This window comes from Neovison vison, chromosome 5 (assembly GCF_020171115.1).
Source record: "Neovison vison isolate M4711 chromosome 5, ASM_NN_V1, whole genome shotgun sequence".
NCBI lineage: Eukaryota > Metazoa > Chordata > Mammalia > Carnivora > Mustelidae > Neogale > Neogale vison.
The window spans coordinates 112,010,726-112,029,060 of record NC_058095.1 but is presented as its reverse complement, the minus strand read 5'-3'; the positions used below and the strand labels follow the sequence as shown (position 1 = coordinate 112,029,060).

At 32.9% G+C, this 18,335-nt stretch overlaps 1 protein-coding gene across 4 annotated transcripts in view; it reads right to left on the bottom strand.

Annotated features, from left to right (window-relative positions):
* Positions 1 to 701: 701 nt before the first annotated feature.
* CCDC122 (coiled-coil domain containing 122) overlaps positions 702 to 18,335 on the bottom strand; it is a 43,327-nt gene continuing 25,693 nt past the window's right edge. For all 4 annotated transcript variants that reach the window (XM_044249786.1, XM_044249785.1, XM_044249784.1 and 1 more), the window contains one exon: positions 702 to 1,170. In XM_044249786.1, coding sequence (XP_044105721.1) covers positions 1,021 to 1,170 — 150 coding nt within the window. In that variant the 3' untranslated portion in view covers positions 702 to 1,020. The remainder of the gene's footprint in view (positions 1,171 to 18,335) is intronic.

The window sequence follows — 18,335 nt, the reverse complement described above, 5'->3', positions numbered from 1 at the left end:
ATTATTAATGTTAGACATAGCCAGATTATCAATATCAGGTTCTTTATCAGCTCTCCTCTTACTTAGTTTTAGGCATAAAGAAAGGTGAAAAGAAAATGAACTTGAGATACCTTTTTGATGTTGTTGTTTTGAAAGGATTTAATCTAAAAAGTAAATATTTAAAGACCATTATATTCAATAATATTTTTTCTATTCCTAAAAATTTGATTCAGTGGAGCCAAAAAAAGGAGCATTTGTTTCTTAATATGCACAAGTTAAATTTTGAAATGTTGCCATGGACATAGCATATGACTTACAGTGAGAATAAAAATACATGGTAGTCTATATTTATTCACGTTCTTTTTTTTTTTAATTAAGAGCTGGTATTTTCCTTACATGATGTCATAACTTCAGTTTTGTCACAGAATAGTACTAAAGACAGAAAATTAAACAAAAAGTTTTATGCCTTGCAACACTCTAAAATTGTCTTATTTAATAAGAAAAAATGGTTGCTACCTTCTGAATGAAAGAAAAAAGTAAAATACCTGAAGCATTGAACATATATTATTGTAAATGTCAATATTTATGGACTACTGTATAGACAGTGGTAAAAAAGCAAGTTTTAATAAAAAGTTTGAAACAGAATCATTTAAAATATCTTAACAATTTAAATCATTATAACTTTTTGCATTTCTTTTCTACATTTTTATTTCATATGATAGTGAAGGCAACATGTTTATAAACAGGCATTCATGAGTATAATTATATCTTACATACTGAAAATATTTATACAGAGTCTTCTACCAGACTTCTGTCAGCATTCCTATTGTCTATCTACTGTTATCAATTGCAGGTTTGGAAGGCACTATAGCAAAGAGATTAACTGATTCAAAAAAGAGAGAGAAAGAGAATATATTATATGTGTTCTTAAGACAGACCTCTCTTAGTAGATGCTGGTTAAGAATCCAAAGAATTTTCCCAACCTTTTGTCCTATCATTTTTGTTGACATAGTCTGTGTTCTACATTGTCCTTTGCCCATGTTAATCTTTCATTCCAATGCGTTTTCTTAGTTCAGCTGCAGTTTTTTCCAGTTGGTGAATGTTCCATTGCCATTGTCTTTTATTTGACTGAATTTTGTTCACCTGACAATGCAAACGCTTAAGAATTGCACCATATCTCTTATGTTGTACCTATTAAAAGAACAGTACACATCAACAGGGCTTGAGAAGGATAAGTAGTAAATAGCCATAAATGATATTTTGATTTCTTTAAAGAAGAGAACACTTGATCAGAAATTACTCACTGTAAATAATAATGGTAATAAAAATCAACAGTAATAATAACTATTCAAAACTTATTACGTGTTAGATACTACACTGAGAGCTTTTTAGGCATAATTATATTCTCATAACACCATAGATGTAGATGGATATTATTATCTCCATTTTTGTACAAAAAACCCTGAAGATCAAAGAGTTTAAGTAATTCAACCATGGTTTCATAGCTAACAAGTGATCATATTTGGGATCTGAATTCAAGCAAAGTATCCGTGATGGAATGCCTTCAAGTTATCGAAATAGTTACCAGCTTGGAATAATGGTTTCATTCCCTATATCCAGTGGTTCACTGAAACATAGACCCATCCATCTCAAAGATTCAAAAGATCATGTAGTCATAACAGTAAGTAGAGCAGTATATTTATGCTGAGCTAAGCAAGGCTACACTGGAAAGCAATGAAGCATGGTGGAAAGTGCAAGGTTTTTGGTGTCAGGCCACGAGAAAAGAGAAAGGAAAAAAATTCATGATATTAATGTTACCTATACAAAAAATACTTAATCTTCTTTTTTACAACAGCTTTATTAAGATAAAATTCACATACTATACAATCCATCCTGTAAAGTGGACAATTCAAAATGGGTTTTAGTACATTCACAGAGTTGTACAACTGTTACCACAATCAATTTTTAGAACATATTCATTATGTCAAAAGATAGTATCTGCTAGCAGTGACTTCCCATTCCCATACCCCCACTCTTAGCACTAGAAAATTACTAATCTTTCTCTTTATATAGATTTGCCTATTCTGTATATTTCTTATAAATGATATCATACAGTACATTTTTTTTGTGACTGTCTTCTTCAACTTAGCATAATCTTTTTAGGGTCTTCCATGTTGTATGTATGTATTAGTACTTCATTCCTTTGCATTGTCAAATATAGTCCATTATAGAATAATATCAAAATTTATTTACCCAATTCATCAGTTGATGGACATTTTTTTCCAGTTTTTGGCTATTATGAACAATACTGTTATAAACATTCATGTGCAAGTTTTTGTGTGAATTTATGTTTTCACTTCTCTAGAGTCTATACTGAAGAACAGAAGTGAGGGATCATTTGGTAATTCTGTGTTCAACCACTTGAGCAATTGCCAGACTGTTTTCCACAGCGACTGTACCATTTTTACATTCCCATGATTCCTGTGCATGGGTTCAAATTTCTCTATATCTTGAATCTTCTCTCTGCTTTTCCCCCAGCAAAGGTTACTCCCTCTCTGTTTCCAAGCTCCTTCCTCAGCACAGTTTCTTTACCTTTACTATGCCACGGGTTCTTTCAACAGTATGATAAATACTATGGACTCCTTAGGATAATGTTTTTAATACATAAAATAAAACAATCATGATTACCAAGGAAATAAGTTATATTGAAACAACTCTGCAGCAGTAGTAGGGGAACAGGGACCAAGACACACTAAGTATTCCAAAGTACCACTATAAAAACGAAGTGAAAAGTTATCAAAAACATTCACATAAGTTCCTATAAACTTTATGTCTTTTTAAATGTCCAATTTTTGTTAATTCTGTGAATTCAGATAATTCGTTGAAATTGGTGGAATTAGGCCTGCTAATATGTTGGCAAAATAAAAAAATGACTTGAAAATGATTAGAAATAAATTAGAATAAACTGAAACATCATATTAGATATGAAGCTGGTTCAAAAGAAGATTTTTTAAACATTGAATATATTTCTATATTAAAAATATATATCCACCATACATATTTATATATAATATATATTCATTGGTGTATCCAATAGAATATATATCCAATAGAAGAGGGAGGGTATAGTCACTAAATATGTCCATACCCCTGTTAATAGAATATATTTATAGAAATCAAATAACTAAAACAAATTTTTGGTTAATCAAAAGCTTTGGTCAGTTGCATAGTAGCATTCTTCTAAAATTATTCTTCAATAGTTAAGCTATGAAACTAATACACAAGAGATCAGAGTAGAGCTGTGCAAAGTCCCTTGGGGAAATCCAGATCATCAGTCATAGCTAGATGTCACAGAAAAATTTAATACTTCTAAAGAAAGAATATATCTTTAGAAGAGGTTTTGTGGAGAATGTAGTAAATATATACAGAAAGGTGAAGGAGTCATACGCTGGTAGGAATTATTTATCTGAGAAGTATAACTCTGTTATGGAGATTGGCTCTTTGAGCACCCAGAGCCAGAGGCCAAGAACAGTCAAACTCAGAAAACAGCTTTGATTTCCATGCTCACTAACTAAACTTGAAATAACTTGGCTTCCAATGTAGGTAGTTTCCTTATAGGAAGAAGAAGCACTTATGACTGGTATTTATCTGGTTTCCTTTAGAGTTTTATTATTATAAACTAATAAACTGATACTTGAGCTTTATATGTCAGTTTCTTGTGGACTGTACTAACATCTCTCCATATTTACCAAATGCTGGGATACTAACAAGAATAACTTTCTAAGTTTCCAAGGCTAAAAGGCAGTTTTGATCAAGAAGTGACTATTTTTTTTTTTCACATGCCAGTATTTCATTTATCTTATTTTATTTTAATTCTGGTTAACATATAGAATTATATTAGTTTCATGTGTATAAAATAGTGATTCAACAATTTCATACATCACCCAGTGCTCATCACACCACAGGTACACTCCTTAATCCCCATCACCTCTTGCCCCTATCCTGCTACCCACCTCCCCTCTGGTAACTTACTAGAATTTAAATGAATACTGTTTTCCTGAAAATAAATAAATTGGAAAAAAAAAAGAATTTAAATAAAAACTTGAAACTAAACAAACAAAAAACCCCAAACACAACAACCAAATAAAACATCACACACACACACAGACACCACCACCATCAACAAATACACAAAGGAAAAAAAAAAAGAAAGAGTGAGGGACCAGACATGACTTTATAAAGGCCAAGTTTGTCTTATGAGCCTTCTTGAAAGACAAGCATTTGTTCAGCCTCTACTGGTAATGTTCAGACTTTGAATATCTGTTTGAATATCAAGTCTGAGTATCAAACTTGGATATCTGTAGGCACTAAGGATGTAAAATGGTTCTGTATAGAACTGAACTTTTTGCCTCTAGGAAGTGGATGGGCTACTACTCTCCTTAGTTACTGTGGCTGGCGAGGCAGGAATAAGAACAATAGTGAAGGAGGGGTGGGGCCAACAAAACACAGTGGCAAAAAGAAAGCAAGGCCCTGTAAAAGCCAAATCTGACCTCATCAATGCTTTTTTCTGTGTTCCGTCCACTCCAGCCACCCTGTTCTTCTATTCTCTGAGCCAAGGTATTTTCCATCTTAAGACCTTTACACTTGCTTTTTCTTTTTCCTGGAAATCTCATCCTCAGATCTGCATGCCTTGCTCCTTCACTTTTAGGATTTTGCTGAAAGAGTCCTTCTCAGTAATGCTTTTGATGGCTGCAAGATCTAATATTTCATCTTCCCTTTCCCTACAGTACATGTATTACATATTCCCTTCTCTGTTCCATTTTTTTTTGGTCCTTAACACTATCCTTAGCTAATAGGTCTTACTTACATATCTTTTTTGTCTGTCTCTCCAGCTAGTATGCAAATTCATAAAGACATATATTAGAAAGTGTTTTGTGAAGAATGTAGCACATGCATAGGAAAGTGAAGGAATCATGTGCTATTTTATTCACCACTCCATTATCAGAGCCTAAAGAGTAATTAGCACATAGTATGAGCCCAATAAATATGTTGAATAAATTACTGAAGAAATATGTGAATAAAATGAGACAGCTTTTGGAAATCAAATGATGGCTACCCCACTTTGAGAAGAATGTTATATAAAATATATTGCTAAATTCTGTATTGTTCAGAATGTAACAAAGACTCATAAAATGCCATTGTTTGCCCATGGAGAAAACGCTCCACTTGTAGATCACTGTTCGTCATTTGAACATGTCATATAACTTCTCTTTTAGTTATTTAATCTAAAAAGTATGGTTAAATATATTTGTGGAACTATAAAAACACAGATTTTTAAGGCTATGGTTAAATGACTTTTGACAAATGTATACACCCATGTTGGTCAGTATTTCATTCTTTTTTCACTGAATAGTATTCCATTATATAGATATTCCTCAATTGGTTTATTCATTCTGTTCTTGAGGGTCATTTGTAGTGTTTCTTTTTTGGGGCTATTATGAATAAAGCTTCTATGAACGTTCATATGCAAGTTTTATTTTAAGACATTTTTTTCCCTTGAATAAACACTTAGGGATGGAATTGCTGAGACATACAATGTATTTGCTAATTTTTTAATAAACTGCCAAACCATTTTCTAAAGCAGTTGCACCATTTTATAATCTCACCAAAAAAGCAAGAGAGTTCCAGTTGCTTCATACCCTTAACAACATTTGGTATTATTATTTGTTGTGATTTTAACCCTTCTATTGGTTGTGAAATGATATCCTATTGTGGTTTTAGTTTTCTTTTTTTTTTAAGATTTTATTTATTTATTTGACAGTCAGAGATCACAAGTAGGCAGAGAGGCAGTCAGAGAGTGAGAGGGGGAAGCAGGCTCCCCCGAAGCAGAGAACCCAATGCGGGGCTTGATCCCAGGACTCTGAGATCATGACCTGAGCCGAAGGCAGAGGCTTAACCCACTGAGCCACCCAGGCACCCGTGGCTTTAATTTTCATTTCCTTGATGGTTAAAGATGCTGAGAATCTTTTCATGAACTTAGTGGCCATCCCATGTCTTCTGTTAAATTTGTTTATATCTTTTGCCCATTTTTAAAATGGATTGAGCTCTTTATATATAGGTCCTTGATATAAGTCTTCCCTGACCTGTATGTATTGCAAATATTTTTACTCCTATAATTTTGTCTTTTCATTCCTCCCCCCTTTTTTAAGCAGCATATGGTATGGGGTGGGGGTAGAGGTGGAGAGAGAATCTTAAGCAGGCTCCCCACTGGGCATAGGGCTCAATCTCACAATCCTGAGATCATGACCTGAGCCAAAATCAAGATTTGGATGCTTAACCAGTTGAGCCATCCAGGCACCTCTGTCTTCATTTTCTTGATAGTGTCTTTTGAAGAATGAGGTTTCTAAGTTTAAGTTCCAGGGTATCAGTTTTTTTCATTACAGTTAGTGCATTTTGTGTTCCAAGAAGTCTTCGCTTAACCCAAATCTTAATAAAGATACTCTCCGATGGTTTCTTCTAGAAGCTTTAGAGTTTTAGTTTTATGTTTAGATCTCTGATCTATGAATCTGATCTAATGAATATTGACATAAAAATATTGAGTTTTATAGATCATGAACTTAGAATATCATTCCATTTATTTAATGTTCTTTAATTTCTCATTAATACTTTTATTATAGAAGTTTTATAGATTTTTTCATGAAATTTCTCAGCAAATATTTTGTTCTTTAGTGTCAACGAAGAGTTTTGTTTTATTCATTTCACTTTTCAGTTGTTTGTTGCTACTTCTTGGAATCTATATAGTAATACAATAGATTTTTTTGTCTTAACCTTTTATCCTGTGACCTTACTAAATTTACTTGTTTATTAGTCTTTTTGTAGATTCTGTAGAATTTTCTACATAAGCAATCGTTCTGTCTGTAAATATAATTTTACTTCTTTATAATCTTTAGGCCATATTTTCTCTTGTCTTATAGCACTGATTAAAACCTCTTAATATAATGTTGCATAGAGGAGATAGGATAATACATCTTTGTCTTATTTCCAATCTTTGGGGGAAAACTAGTCAACATTTTATAGTAAATATGATGTTGTTAGCTGTAAGTTGTTTTATAGATGCCCTTAAATAGGTTGAGAAAATTTCCTTTTATTCTTAATTTGCTGAGAGTTCTTATTATGAATGGTGTTGAATTTTGTCTAATGCTGTTTCTGCAACTATCAAGTTATTTCTTTTTAACTCCTTTGATTTTGTTAATGTACTGAATTACCTTGTTTACTTTTTGAAAGGTGAAAATCAAAACTTTCTCTCTTCTCTCTCTCTCTCTCTATATATATGTATTTGAATTCAATCTGAAAGATTTCATTAGGGATTTTTGCATCTATACTCATAAGGGACATTGGTCTCTCATTTCTGGTAATGTCACTGTTTGTTTTTATATCAGGGTTATGCTGGCTTCCCCAAATGAGTTGGAAAGAGTTTCCTCCATTTTCTGAAAGTTTGTGTAGGCTGGGTGTTATCTCTTCTTTAGATATTTGATAGAATTTACCAGTGATGACATGTCAGTCTGATATTTTTCTTATGGGAAGGGTTTTACTGAAAAATTCAATTTCATTGATTCCTACTTCACACCATTTATAAAGCCTAACTTGAAATAGATCATAAGCCTAATCATACAAGTGATTTCTTGTGTTATATGTGTGTTTTTCTAAAAATTTGTCCATTTCCTCTAAGTCGTTAAATTTACTGACATAGAATTGTTAATAATAGGACTTTATCACCTTTATAAGTCTACAATACCTGAAGTACCCCATTGTTTTCTTTCTTTTCTTGATCCATATTGCTAAGCTACAATACCTGAATACCCCATTGTTTTCTTTCTTTTCTTGATCCATATTGCTATGGTTTATCAATTGGATTAGTCTTTTCAGTTTTTGGTTTTGTTGATTTTTTTCTCCTTTTCCCCCCCCTGTTTTCTAATGATTTCTGCTATTTATCATTTTATTTCTTCCATTTGATTTTGGCTGAATTTATTCTTATTTTTCTAGTTTCTTATGGTAGAAACTTAGATAATTATTTTTAAGGTTTTTTTTCTTTTCTAATATAGACATTTAAATATATAAAATTTTCTCTAAACACTGCTTTAGCTACAACTCCCAATTTTTCAAATATGTTTTCATCATCAATAAATACAAATATTTTCCTTTTAAAAAAGTTTTAATTTATTTATTTAGGAGAGAGAGAGCATGAGCCAGGCATAGTGGGGGAGTGGCAGAAGGAGAGGGAGAAGCAGACTCCCCGCTGAGCAGGGAGACTGAGGCGAGGTTATATCCCATGACCCCAGCAATCATGACTTGAGCTGAAGGCAGATGCTTAACCAACTGAGCCACCCAGGCACACCTAACTTCAATTATTTTCCAATTCTTGTGATTTTTTTTCCCCACTCATGGGTTATTTAGCATTATAATGCCCAAGTTTAAAATGTTTATGTATTTTGTAGCTATCTTACGGTTATTGATTTCTAATTGAATTCTGTTGTGACTGAGAGCTTCAAATTATTTGCAATTTATCATCTAGTGTATTGTTTATCTTGGTGAATGTTCCATTTGCACTTGAAAATAACATAAAATGAATAGTTGTCAGTTGGACTATTTTATAAATATTAGGTTAAGTTAGTAGGTAAGTTCAAATTTTCTACATACTTACTGATTTTCTCTACTGTTCTAGCAATAATTCCAAAAGTTATTAAAATCTTCAATATGATTGTAGATTTGTTTATTTTTAGTTCTGTCAGTTTTTCTTATGTATTTTGAAACTCTGATTAGGTGAATTCACATTTATTCCCTTTTCATTAATTGACTCTAGCTTAGTTATCTGTACTCTGAAATCTACTTGATATTAATAAAACCAAAACCAGCTTTCTTTATTTTTTAAGTTTTTATTTTATTTCGTTAACATACAGTGTTACAGTTATTAGTTTCAGATGGACAATATGGTGGACAATATCGTGATTCAACACTTCCTGTGTTGTATGTCATCCTGTGCTCTTTATCTACTTCACTCCTACCCCCACCCAGCTCCCCTCTGATAACCATAGGTTTGTTGTCTGTAATTAGGAGTCAGTTTCTTGATTTCTCTTTCCTCTTTCTCTCCTTTCCCTTTGCTTGTTTTGTTTCTTAAATTCCACATATAAGTGAAATCATATGGTATTTGTCTTTCTCTGGCTAATTTTGCTTAGAATACTCTCTAGCACCATCTGTGTCATTGCAAACAGCAAGATTTCATTCTTTTTTTACAGCTGAATAATATTCCATTATATATATATGTATATATATGTACATATGTATGTATATGTATATATAACATTTCTTTATCTATTAATTGATGGACAATTGGGCTGCTTCCATATAGCTATTATAAATAATGCTGCTATAAACATAGGGGTGTATGTATCCCTTTGAATTAGTGTTTTTGTATTCTTTAGGTAAACACCCAGTAGTGTGATAGCTGGATCATAGGGTAGCTCTATTTTTAAGGAATCTTGAAATCTCTTTTGAGGAACCACCATATTCCACTGAGGTTGCACCTCATTCCACTGAGGTTGCACCAGTTTGGATTCCCAACAAGAGTGCACAAGGGTTCCTTTTTCTCCACATCCTCATCAACACCTGTTGTTTCTTTTGCTGTTGATTTTAGCCATTCTGACAGGTGTTCAGTGATATCTGATCATAGTTTTGATTTGCATTTCTCTGAGGATAAGTGATGATGAGCATCTTTTCATGTCTATTGGCCATCCGTATGTCTTCTCTGGAGAAATGTCTGTTCACATCTTTTGCCCATTCTAAAATTGAATTATTTGGGTTTGGGGTGTTGAGATTTGTAAGTTTTTTAAAATATTTTTTATTTATATTTATATTTTTATATTTTATATAATTTATATATATATTATATATATTTTTATAATTTTTATTTATATTTTTGAGTACTAGTCCTTTATTGGGTATGTCATTTGCAAATATCTTTTCCCAATCTGTAGGTTACCTTTTAGTTTTGTTGATTGTTTCCTTCACTGTGCAGAAGCATTTTATTTTGATGTAGTACCAATAGTTTATTTTTAGTTTTGTTTCCCTTGCTTCAGGAGACTTAACTGGAAAAATGTTGCTGTGGCCAATGTCAAAGAAATTATTGCCTGTGTTCTCTTCTTGTATTTTTGTGGTTTCAGGTTTCATAGTGGGATCTTTTGTCCATTCTGAGTTCATTTTTGTGTATGGTGTTAAGAAAGTGGTCCAGTTTCATTCTTTTGCATGCAGCTGCCCAGTTTTCCCAGTATCATTTGTTGAAAAGACTGTCTTTTTCCCATTCCATAATCTTGCCTCCTTTTTGATGATTAATTGACCTTATAATTGTGGGTTTGTTTCTGGGCTTTCTATTCTGTTCTGTTGACTTATGTGTCTATTTTTGTCCAGTATCATACTGTTTTGTTTCCTAAGGTTTGTAATATAACTTGAAGTTGGATTGTGATACCTCTACTTTTGTTTTTTGCTTTCAAGATTGCTTTGGCTATTCAAGGTCTTTTGTGGTCCCACAGATTTTTAGGATTGTTTGTTTTAGTTCTGTGAAAAATGCTGTTGATAGAGATTGCATTAAATCTGTAGATTGCTTTGGGTTGTATAGACATTATAATAATATTTGTTCTTCCAACCCATGAGCATGGAATGTCTTTCCATTTATTTGTGTCATCTTCACTTTCTTTCATCAGTGTTTTATAGTTTTCAGAATAAAGGTTTTTCACCTCTTTGGTTAAGTTTACTCCTAGATATTTTATTATTTTTGTTGGAAATATAAATGGGATTAATTTCTCTTTCTGCTGCTTCATTATTAGTGTATAGAAATGCAACAGATTTCTGTATATTGATTTTTTTTTATTCTGTGATCTTACTGAATTCATTTATCAGTTCTAACAGTTTTTTTGTGGAATCTTTAGGGTTTTCTATGTATGTAGTGTATATAATGTCAGGTCATATGCAAATAGTGAAAGGTTTACTTCTTCCTTACCAATTTGGATGCCTTTTATTTCTTTCTCTTGTCTGATTGCTGTGGCTAGGAGTTCCAGTACATATTGAATGAAAGTGGTCAGAGTAGACAACCTTGTCTTGTTTTTGATCTTAGGGGAAAAGCTCTGTTTTCCACCATTGAATATGATGTTAACTACTGGTTTTTCATATATAGCCTTTATTATGTTGAGGTATGTTCCCTATAAATCTACTTTGTTGAGGGTTTTTATTATGAATGGATGTTGTACTTCGTTTAATGTTTTTTTCCTGCATCTATTGAAATGATCATATGGTTTTTATCCTTTCTCTTTTTTTTTTTATCCTTTCTCTCATTGATGTGATGCATCATGTTGATTGATTTTTGAATACTGAACCATCCTTACATTCTGGAAATAGATCCCACTTGATAATGGTGAATGATTTTTTTAATGTATTTTTGGATTCAGCTTGCTAATACTGCTGAGGATTTTTGCATCTGTATTCATCAGAAATATTAACCTGTGGTTATTCTTTTTTTTCCTGTGTTTTTATCCAGTTTTGGTATCAGGGTAATTCTGGTCTCATAGAATGAATTTGGAAGTTCCCTTCCTCTTCTATTTTTTGGGAAAGTTTGAGATGAGCAGATATCAACTTTTCTTTACATGTTTGGTAGAATTCGTCTGTGAAGCCACCTGGTTCTGGACTTTCATTTGTTGGGAGTTTTTTGATTACTGACTTAATTTCATTGTTGTTAATCAGTCTGTCCATATTTCCTTTCAGCTTTAAGAACTTTAGTTTTTCTTGTAGTACAAGTTTACTGGAAGCAAAGCTCATCAGCTCTGATTTAACTGAATTAAATGTTTCACCCTCATTTAAAAAAAATTTCATTAGATAATAGATCTTATATGGAATTCTTTTTTTTTTTTTAAAAGATTTTGTTTATTTATTTGACAGACAGAGATCACAAGTAGGCAGAGAGGCAGGCAAAGAGAGAGAGGGGAAGCAGGCTCCCTGCTGAGCAGAGAGCCCGATGCGGGACTCGATCCCAGGACCCTGAGATCATGACCTGAGCCGAAGGCAGCAGCTTAACCCACTGAGCCACCCAGGCGCCCTTATATGGAATTCTTGCTTGATTTTTCTTCTTGTACCAGCAATTTAATGATGCCTTCCATTTGCATTGGCCTCTATGTCTATGCTTTTAAAAACTCAATAATCAATTATAGCAAGGTTTCAAATTATAGAATATTACGAAAGTTACAAACGTCAATCATTTTCCTATATGCCAGTAATGAACAAATAGAATTTGAAATGAAAAAAACTTAGCATTTACATTAGCATCTGCCCCCAGATGAAGCAGTTACATATAAATCTAACAAAACATGTATAAGATTTATATAAGTTAAACTACAAAACCCTGACAAAAGAAATGAAAGAATAAACACACAAAGAGATAGTCCATGTTCATGGATAGGAAGACTCAGTATAACCAATATGTCAGTTCTTCCCAGCTTTATCTGTAGAGTCAATGCAAATCCAATCAAAACCTCAGCAAGTTATTTTACAAATATCAATAAACTGATTCTAATGTTTACATGACAAGGCAAAAGACCCAGGATGGCTGACACTGAAAACTGATACATTCAACTTCAAACTTTACTGTAAAGTTGTGGTAATCAAGACAGTGTTGTACTGGTAAAAGAACAGCAGATAGATCAGTGTAACAGAATGGAGAGCCCAGAGATAGACCCACATAAAAATAGTCAACAGATCTTTGACAAAGAAACAAAGGTAATATAGTGAAGCAAAGACAGTTCCTTTAACAAATGGCACAGAAACAATTGGTCATCCACATGCAGAAACGTAAATCTAGACAAAGACTTTATATCCTTCACAATAATTAACTCAAAGTAAATCACATACCTAAACATAAAATGCAAAAACTCTTAAAAGATAATTTAGGAAAAAACCCAGATGATCTTGGGTATGGGTGATGACTTTATGATACAACACCAAAGGCACAAGCCATGAAATAAATAATTGATAGGCTGGACTTCATTAAAACTAAAAACCTTGCTCTGTAAAAGACACTATCACATAAGAAGGATAAGAGAGGCCACAGACTGGGAGAAAAGTTTTTAAAAAGACACATCTGATAAATGACTTCATTCAAATATACAAAGAACTCTTAAAAATCAAAACCAATAACAAAAATCAGATTTTAAAATGGGCCAAAGACCTCCTTAATGGACACCTCACTAAAGATGATAGACAGGGATCCATGAAACAAGATGGGATAGGGAGGGAGACAAACCATAAGTGACTCTTAATCTCACGAAACAAACTGTGGGTTGCTGGGGGGAGGGGGGTTGGGAGAAGGGGGGAAGGTTATGGACATTGGGGAGGGTATGTGCTTTTGGGTAAATTGGAAGGGGAGATGAACCATGAGAGACTATGGACTCTGAAAAACAGTCTGAGGGGTTTGAAGTGGCGGGGGGGTGGGAGGTTGGGGTACCAGGTGGTGGGTATTATAGAGGGCACAGCTTGCATGGAGCACTGGGTGTGGTGAAAAAATAATGAATACTGTTTTTCTGAAAATAAATAAATTGGAAAAAAAAAACAATAAAAAAAAAAAAGATGATAGACAGGGGGGTGCCTGGGTGGCTCAGTTGGTTAAGCATCTGCCTTCAGCTCAGGTCATGATCTTGGGGTCCTGGAATGGAGCCTCACATTGGGCTCCCTGCTAGGCACTAAGCCTGCTTGTTCCTCTCCCTCTCCCTCTGACCCTCATCCCACTTTGTGCTTTCTCTCTCTCTAAAATAAATAAAAATATTTTTAAAAAGATGAGAGATGATAAATAGCATATGAAAATATGTACCAGATGATGTTATCAGGGAAATGAAAATTAAAAAAAATTAATAAGATACCACTACATACCTATTATAATGGCCCAGATCTGAAACCCTAAAACACCAGATGCTGGTAAGGATATGGAGCAACAGGAGCTTTCATTCAATGCTGGTGAAAATGCAAAATGGTACAGCCACTTTGGAAGACAGTTCAGTGGTTTCTAAGAAAACTGAACACACCTTTGATAGACAACCCAAGAATTTCACTCCTTGGTATTTAGCAAAAGGATTTGCAAACTTATGTCCACATAAAAACATGCGCGTAGATGTTTATAGAAGCTTTATCCATAATTGTCAAAACTTGAAAGCAACCAAGATATCCTTTACTATGTGAATGGATAAATAAACTGGTGTTCCCAGACAAGGGAATATTATATGGGGGCACACACACACACACACACACACACACACACATATACGATGTCTATCAAGGCATGAAAAGATATGGAAAAACCTTAATAGTACTTTACTAAGTTAAAGAAAGCCAATCTAAAAAGTACAAGGTATATGATTCCAACTACATGTCATTTTGTAAAAAGCAAAATTAAATAAAAATCTTGGTGGTTGACAGGGTTATTAAGGAGGTAGGGATGGAAGGCAGAGCACTGAGGATTTGGGGGGCAGTGAAACTCTTCTGTATGATACTATATTATGCGTACATATCATTACATTTGTCAAAAACCATAAAAAGTACAAAGAATGAATCTTAATGTAAACTCCAGACTCTGGTTGATAAGGATGCTTCAAGGTAGGTCCACAGTTATAATAAATGTATCATTCTAGTTGGGGATATTGATAATGTGAGAGGCTGTGGGCAGGAGCAAGAGGTAAGGGTCTATACTTTCTGCTCAATTTTGCTATGAAGCTAAAACTGTTCAAAAAATAAAGTCTATTTAAAAAAATCAATTATATTCTTATCACTGTTCTTATGTATTTAGAGTGTTTTTTTTTCCTAGCTGCTTTTAAGGCTTTTTCTTTGTATTTGGTTTTCAGTAGCTTGACTATAATTTACTTTTATACTCAGGGTTTGCTATGTTTCTTGAATCTATGTGTTATTTTTTTAGTCAAGTTTGGAACATTTATGGTCAATATTTTTTCAAATACTTTTCTGTTCCCTTTTCTCTTTCTCCTCTCCTTCTGGGACTCTGATTACCAATATGACACATTGCTTAACCTGGTTCCACAGGTTATTTAGGCTCTGTGCATTTCTTCAAAATTTTTATTTTTTCTCTATATGTTTACTTTGATGATTTCTACTGAACTGTCTTTAAGTTTAAGAAAGAACATATTTTCTGTTATGTATAACCTGTTGTTAACCTCACCCAGTAAATTTCTTTCAACTTTTTTTCAATTCTAAGATTTCCATTTTTTTAAATGACTAAAATTCTCTCTTTTTACCCATTTATCCACCTTTTTTTCTGTAGAATACTCAATATATGTATCATAATTTTCAAACAACTTCTGAGTCTACTGTGATTCTGTTTTTATTGATTATTCTGTTAGTTATGGGTAATACATTTCTATTTATTCACATGTCTAAGAATTATTAACTGAATGTTGTATATATATTGTAAACTCTGGATTCCATTATTTCCCTCTGAAGTATTGAATTTTGTTCAAATAATCAGGTAAGTTTCTGATAGATCATACTGATCCTGTGAGACCTTATTTAATATTTTTGTTAGAGTGTCTATTTCAGTTTTATCCTTAAGTCTAGGCCTTGCTCTTAGTCTGGCTTTTAAATCAAAGATATTCTTAGTTCTGAGTGTGATCTTTATTCCTAAGGTGTGGCAGTAGAGAGGTGTTGGCAGATGCTGTAGTGGGCAGATGCTGAAATTCCAGCATTCTTGCTCCTTGGAATTTTATCCCCCACACATGTTCAGCTCAGGTTAAAACTATGAATTTGAAGGGAACAAATATGGAACATGGAGGCTCCCAATAAGGTCAAATTTAATATTTACTCAATCAGCCTCATGAGGAGGAGGATAAAGGTCCATAAAACAGTATGAAGTGATTTCAAATTAAGATGATATTATTATTAGTCATAATATTGGTAGTAGTAATAGAAGTAGTTTGGTGGTGGTGATAATTATTAGAAGAACATATTAAAAATTGGAAAAATCATGGACCTTACCTTATGATCCAATGATTCTGATTCTTGGTGCAAAGGGTGTATACTATAATGTTCATTACATTATTTTATTTTTTAAGATTTTATTTATTTATGAGGGAGAGAGAAAGAGAGGTAGGAGGAGCAGAGGGAAGAGGAGAGTAGACTCTATGCTGAGCACTGAGCCCCATGCGGGGCTTGATCCCTGGACCCTGAGATTATACCTGACCAAGCCAAACCAAGAGTTGGATGCTTAACCAACGGGCCACCCAGGCACCCCCATTACATTACTTTTAATAGTGTAACCTTGGAAACCATTGAATGTCTATCAGTTGTAGCATGGTTAAATAAATTAAGGTATAGCTATACTGTAGCATATTTTGTAGCAGTTAGAAGGATTGGTGTAGGCCCATACATACTAATATAAACAAAAAATCTGTGAGACAGGTTTTTAAGTAAAGCAGTTGCAAAATTATATGTGTGGTACATTTATGTAATCTTCCCTTACATAGGAAGTGATTACACACACACACACACACACACACACACGCACATTAATTTAAATACACACACACACACACACAAAACTTGAAGGATATACACTAACCATTTGTTGCCATTAATGAGAGGTGAACATGATAAGAGAGAGCAATGCAATGGGAAGTGGTCATCAAAGGAACTATAGCCTTCTCCCTAATACTTTAATCGTTCATAAGGAGAATGCACTCCAATTGAAATGAAACCATTTTTTAAAAAAGATTGAGAGAAGTGAAGTACAAAAGACTTGAATTCACATCCTACTCTTGTCTCTAAGCTAAATAACCTCTTACAAGTTATTTAAATTTCTGAGATTTTGCAAAATAGGTTATGAGAATGTAAATGGAATAGCTTATGAAAACTGCTTGAAAAATACCAGGAATTCAATAAGCAATAGATTCAATACTTCTGAACATTTCTTCTTGTACATTTTATAAAATAGAATAATAAAGATAATAAAATTTTTACCATGTAATCTAGATATCTGAATAATTCTTATCCTGTCTTTAGCTCACCTTTTAACCTTTGCTTCTCTGGATTTTTCTTATACAACTAGATTTTTAGTTGCAGAATCATTTCTGTGGGTGACCTCAAGAAATGAATGCATTAGTTAATTGTATAAGCTGCATGTTATATTATATCAAGTAAAATATATTTTGCTCCTGATCCCTAGTAGCTCTTAAAACCCTCTAAATTTTCCCTCTCTTCTTAAAGTTGAAGCTTAGATCCTACAAAATTTAGTCAAGATTAACCCTAGCGAATCTCAAAATACTTCACATAATGTCCATTATCACAAAATATTGCTTATAGCACTCATCATTTGCTAAAAATTTCTTTACTGCCAACTCTCGCTTCCCTGAAATTTGTTGGCTTTGCCAAATAACATTTTAATCACTGAATGTTGCTTTGAAGCTTTGTGATTTTATGGTATTTTGCTTCCCCAGTTTTTTCACCAATTCCTTCTTCTAAAACATATATAAAGTCAGATAATAAGCTGGAGAAAAAGGCTTTTTGGGATAAACATTTAGAAATAATTGTTTCATTCAGATATGGCCTGTAAATATAAAAAACATCTATTTGACAAAAAAATGTGAAATTCAAAACCTATTTTCATTTTTTCTGAACCAAAATTGTAAAATCAACATTAACATCAAAACTAAAACATGCAAAGTACAAAATGTTTGAAAGCATTTAGGATTAGAACAAAAGAATGCTATAATTCAAGTAAGAGATGACCATGAGCTGTACCAAGGAAATGGCTAAAGGCATGCAGGAGAGGGGAGAAAAGAAAAGACTCAAATAAGAAAAAAGTAATAACAATATTCTGGTATTTGAATTTATCTTCTTTATAAAACTGGCTGTTTTGAGAAAGCAGTTACTCTTATCGATGTGCAATTCTCATCAAGTAATAAGAGAAATTGTTTAACAGAAATGCAATGTTCTCAAGACAATGGGGTGGCTATATTTGTCTTTCAATTTTATAATTTAGTTTGGATAATTTCTAATTTTTTTTAATTTCTAATTTTATAATTTTTTAAATTTTCATTTATAGAACTGAAGACTATTTTAAAATGTATTACAGGTGACAAAACTAAATTAAAAAAGCATCTGAAAAACCTTAACACCAGTACATCTATTATGAAGCTTAAAAACAGTTTAATAAAATTCAGGACAAAAAGTTTAATGATGAAAACATTAAAAAAATCAAGTCTTGAGCTCAATGACATTCCATCTAAATCAAATATTAGTGACCACTTACATTATTCTTTACCATT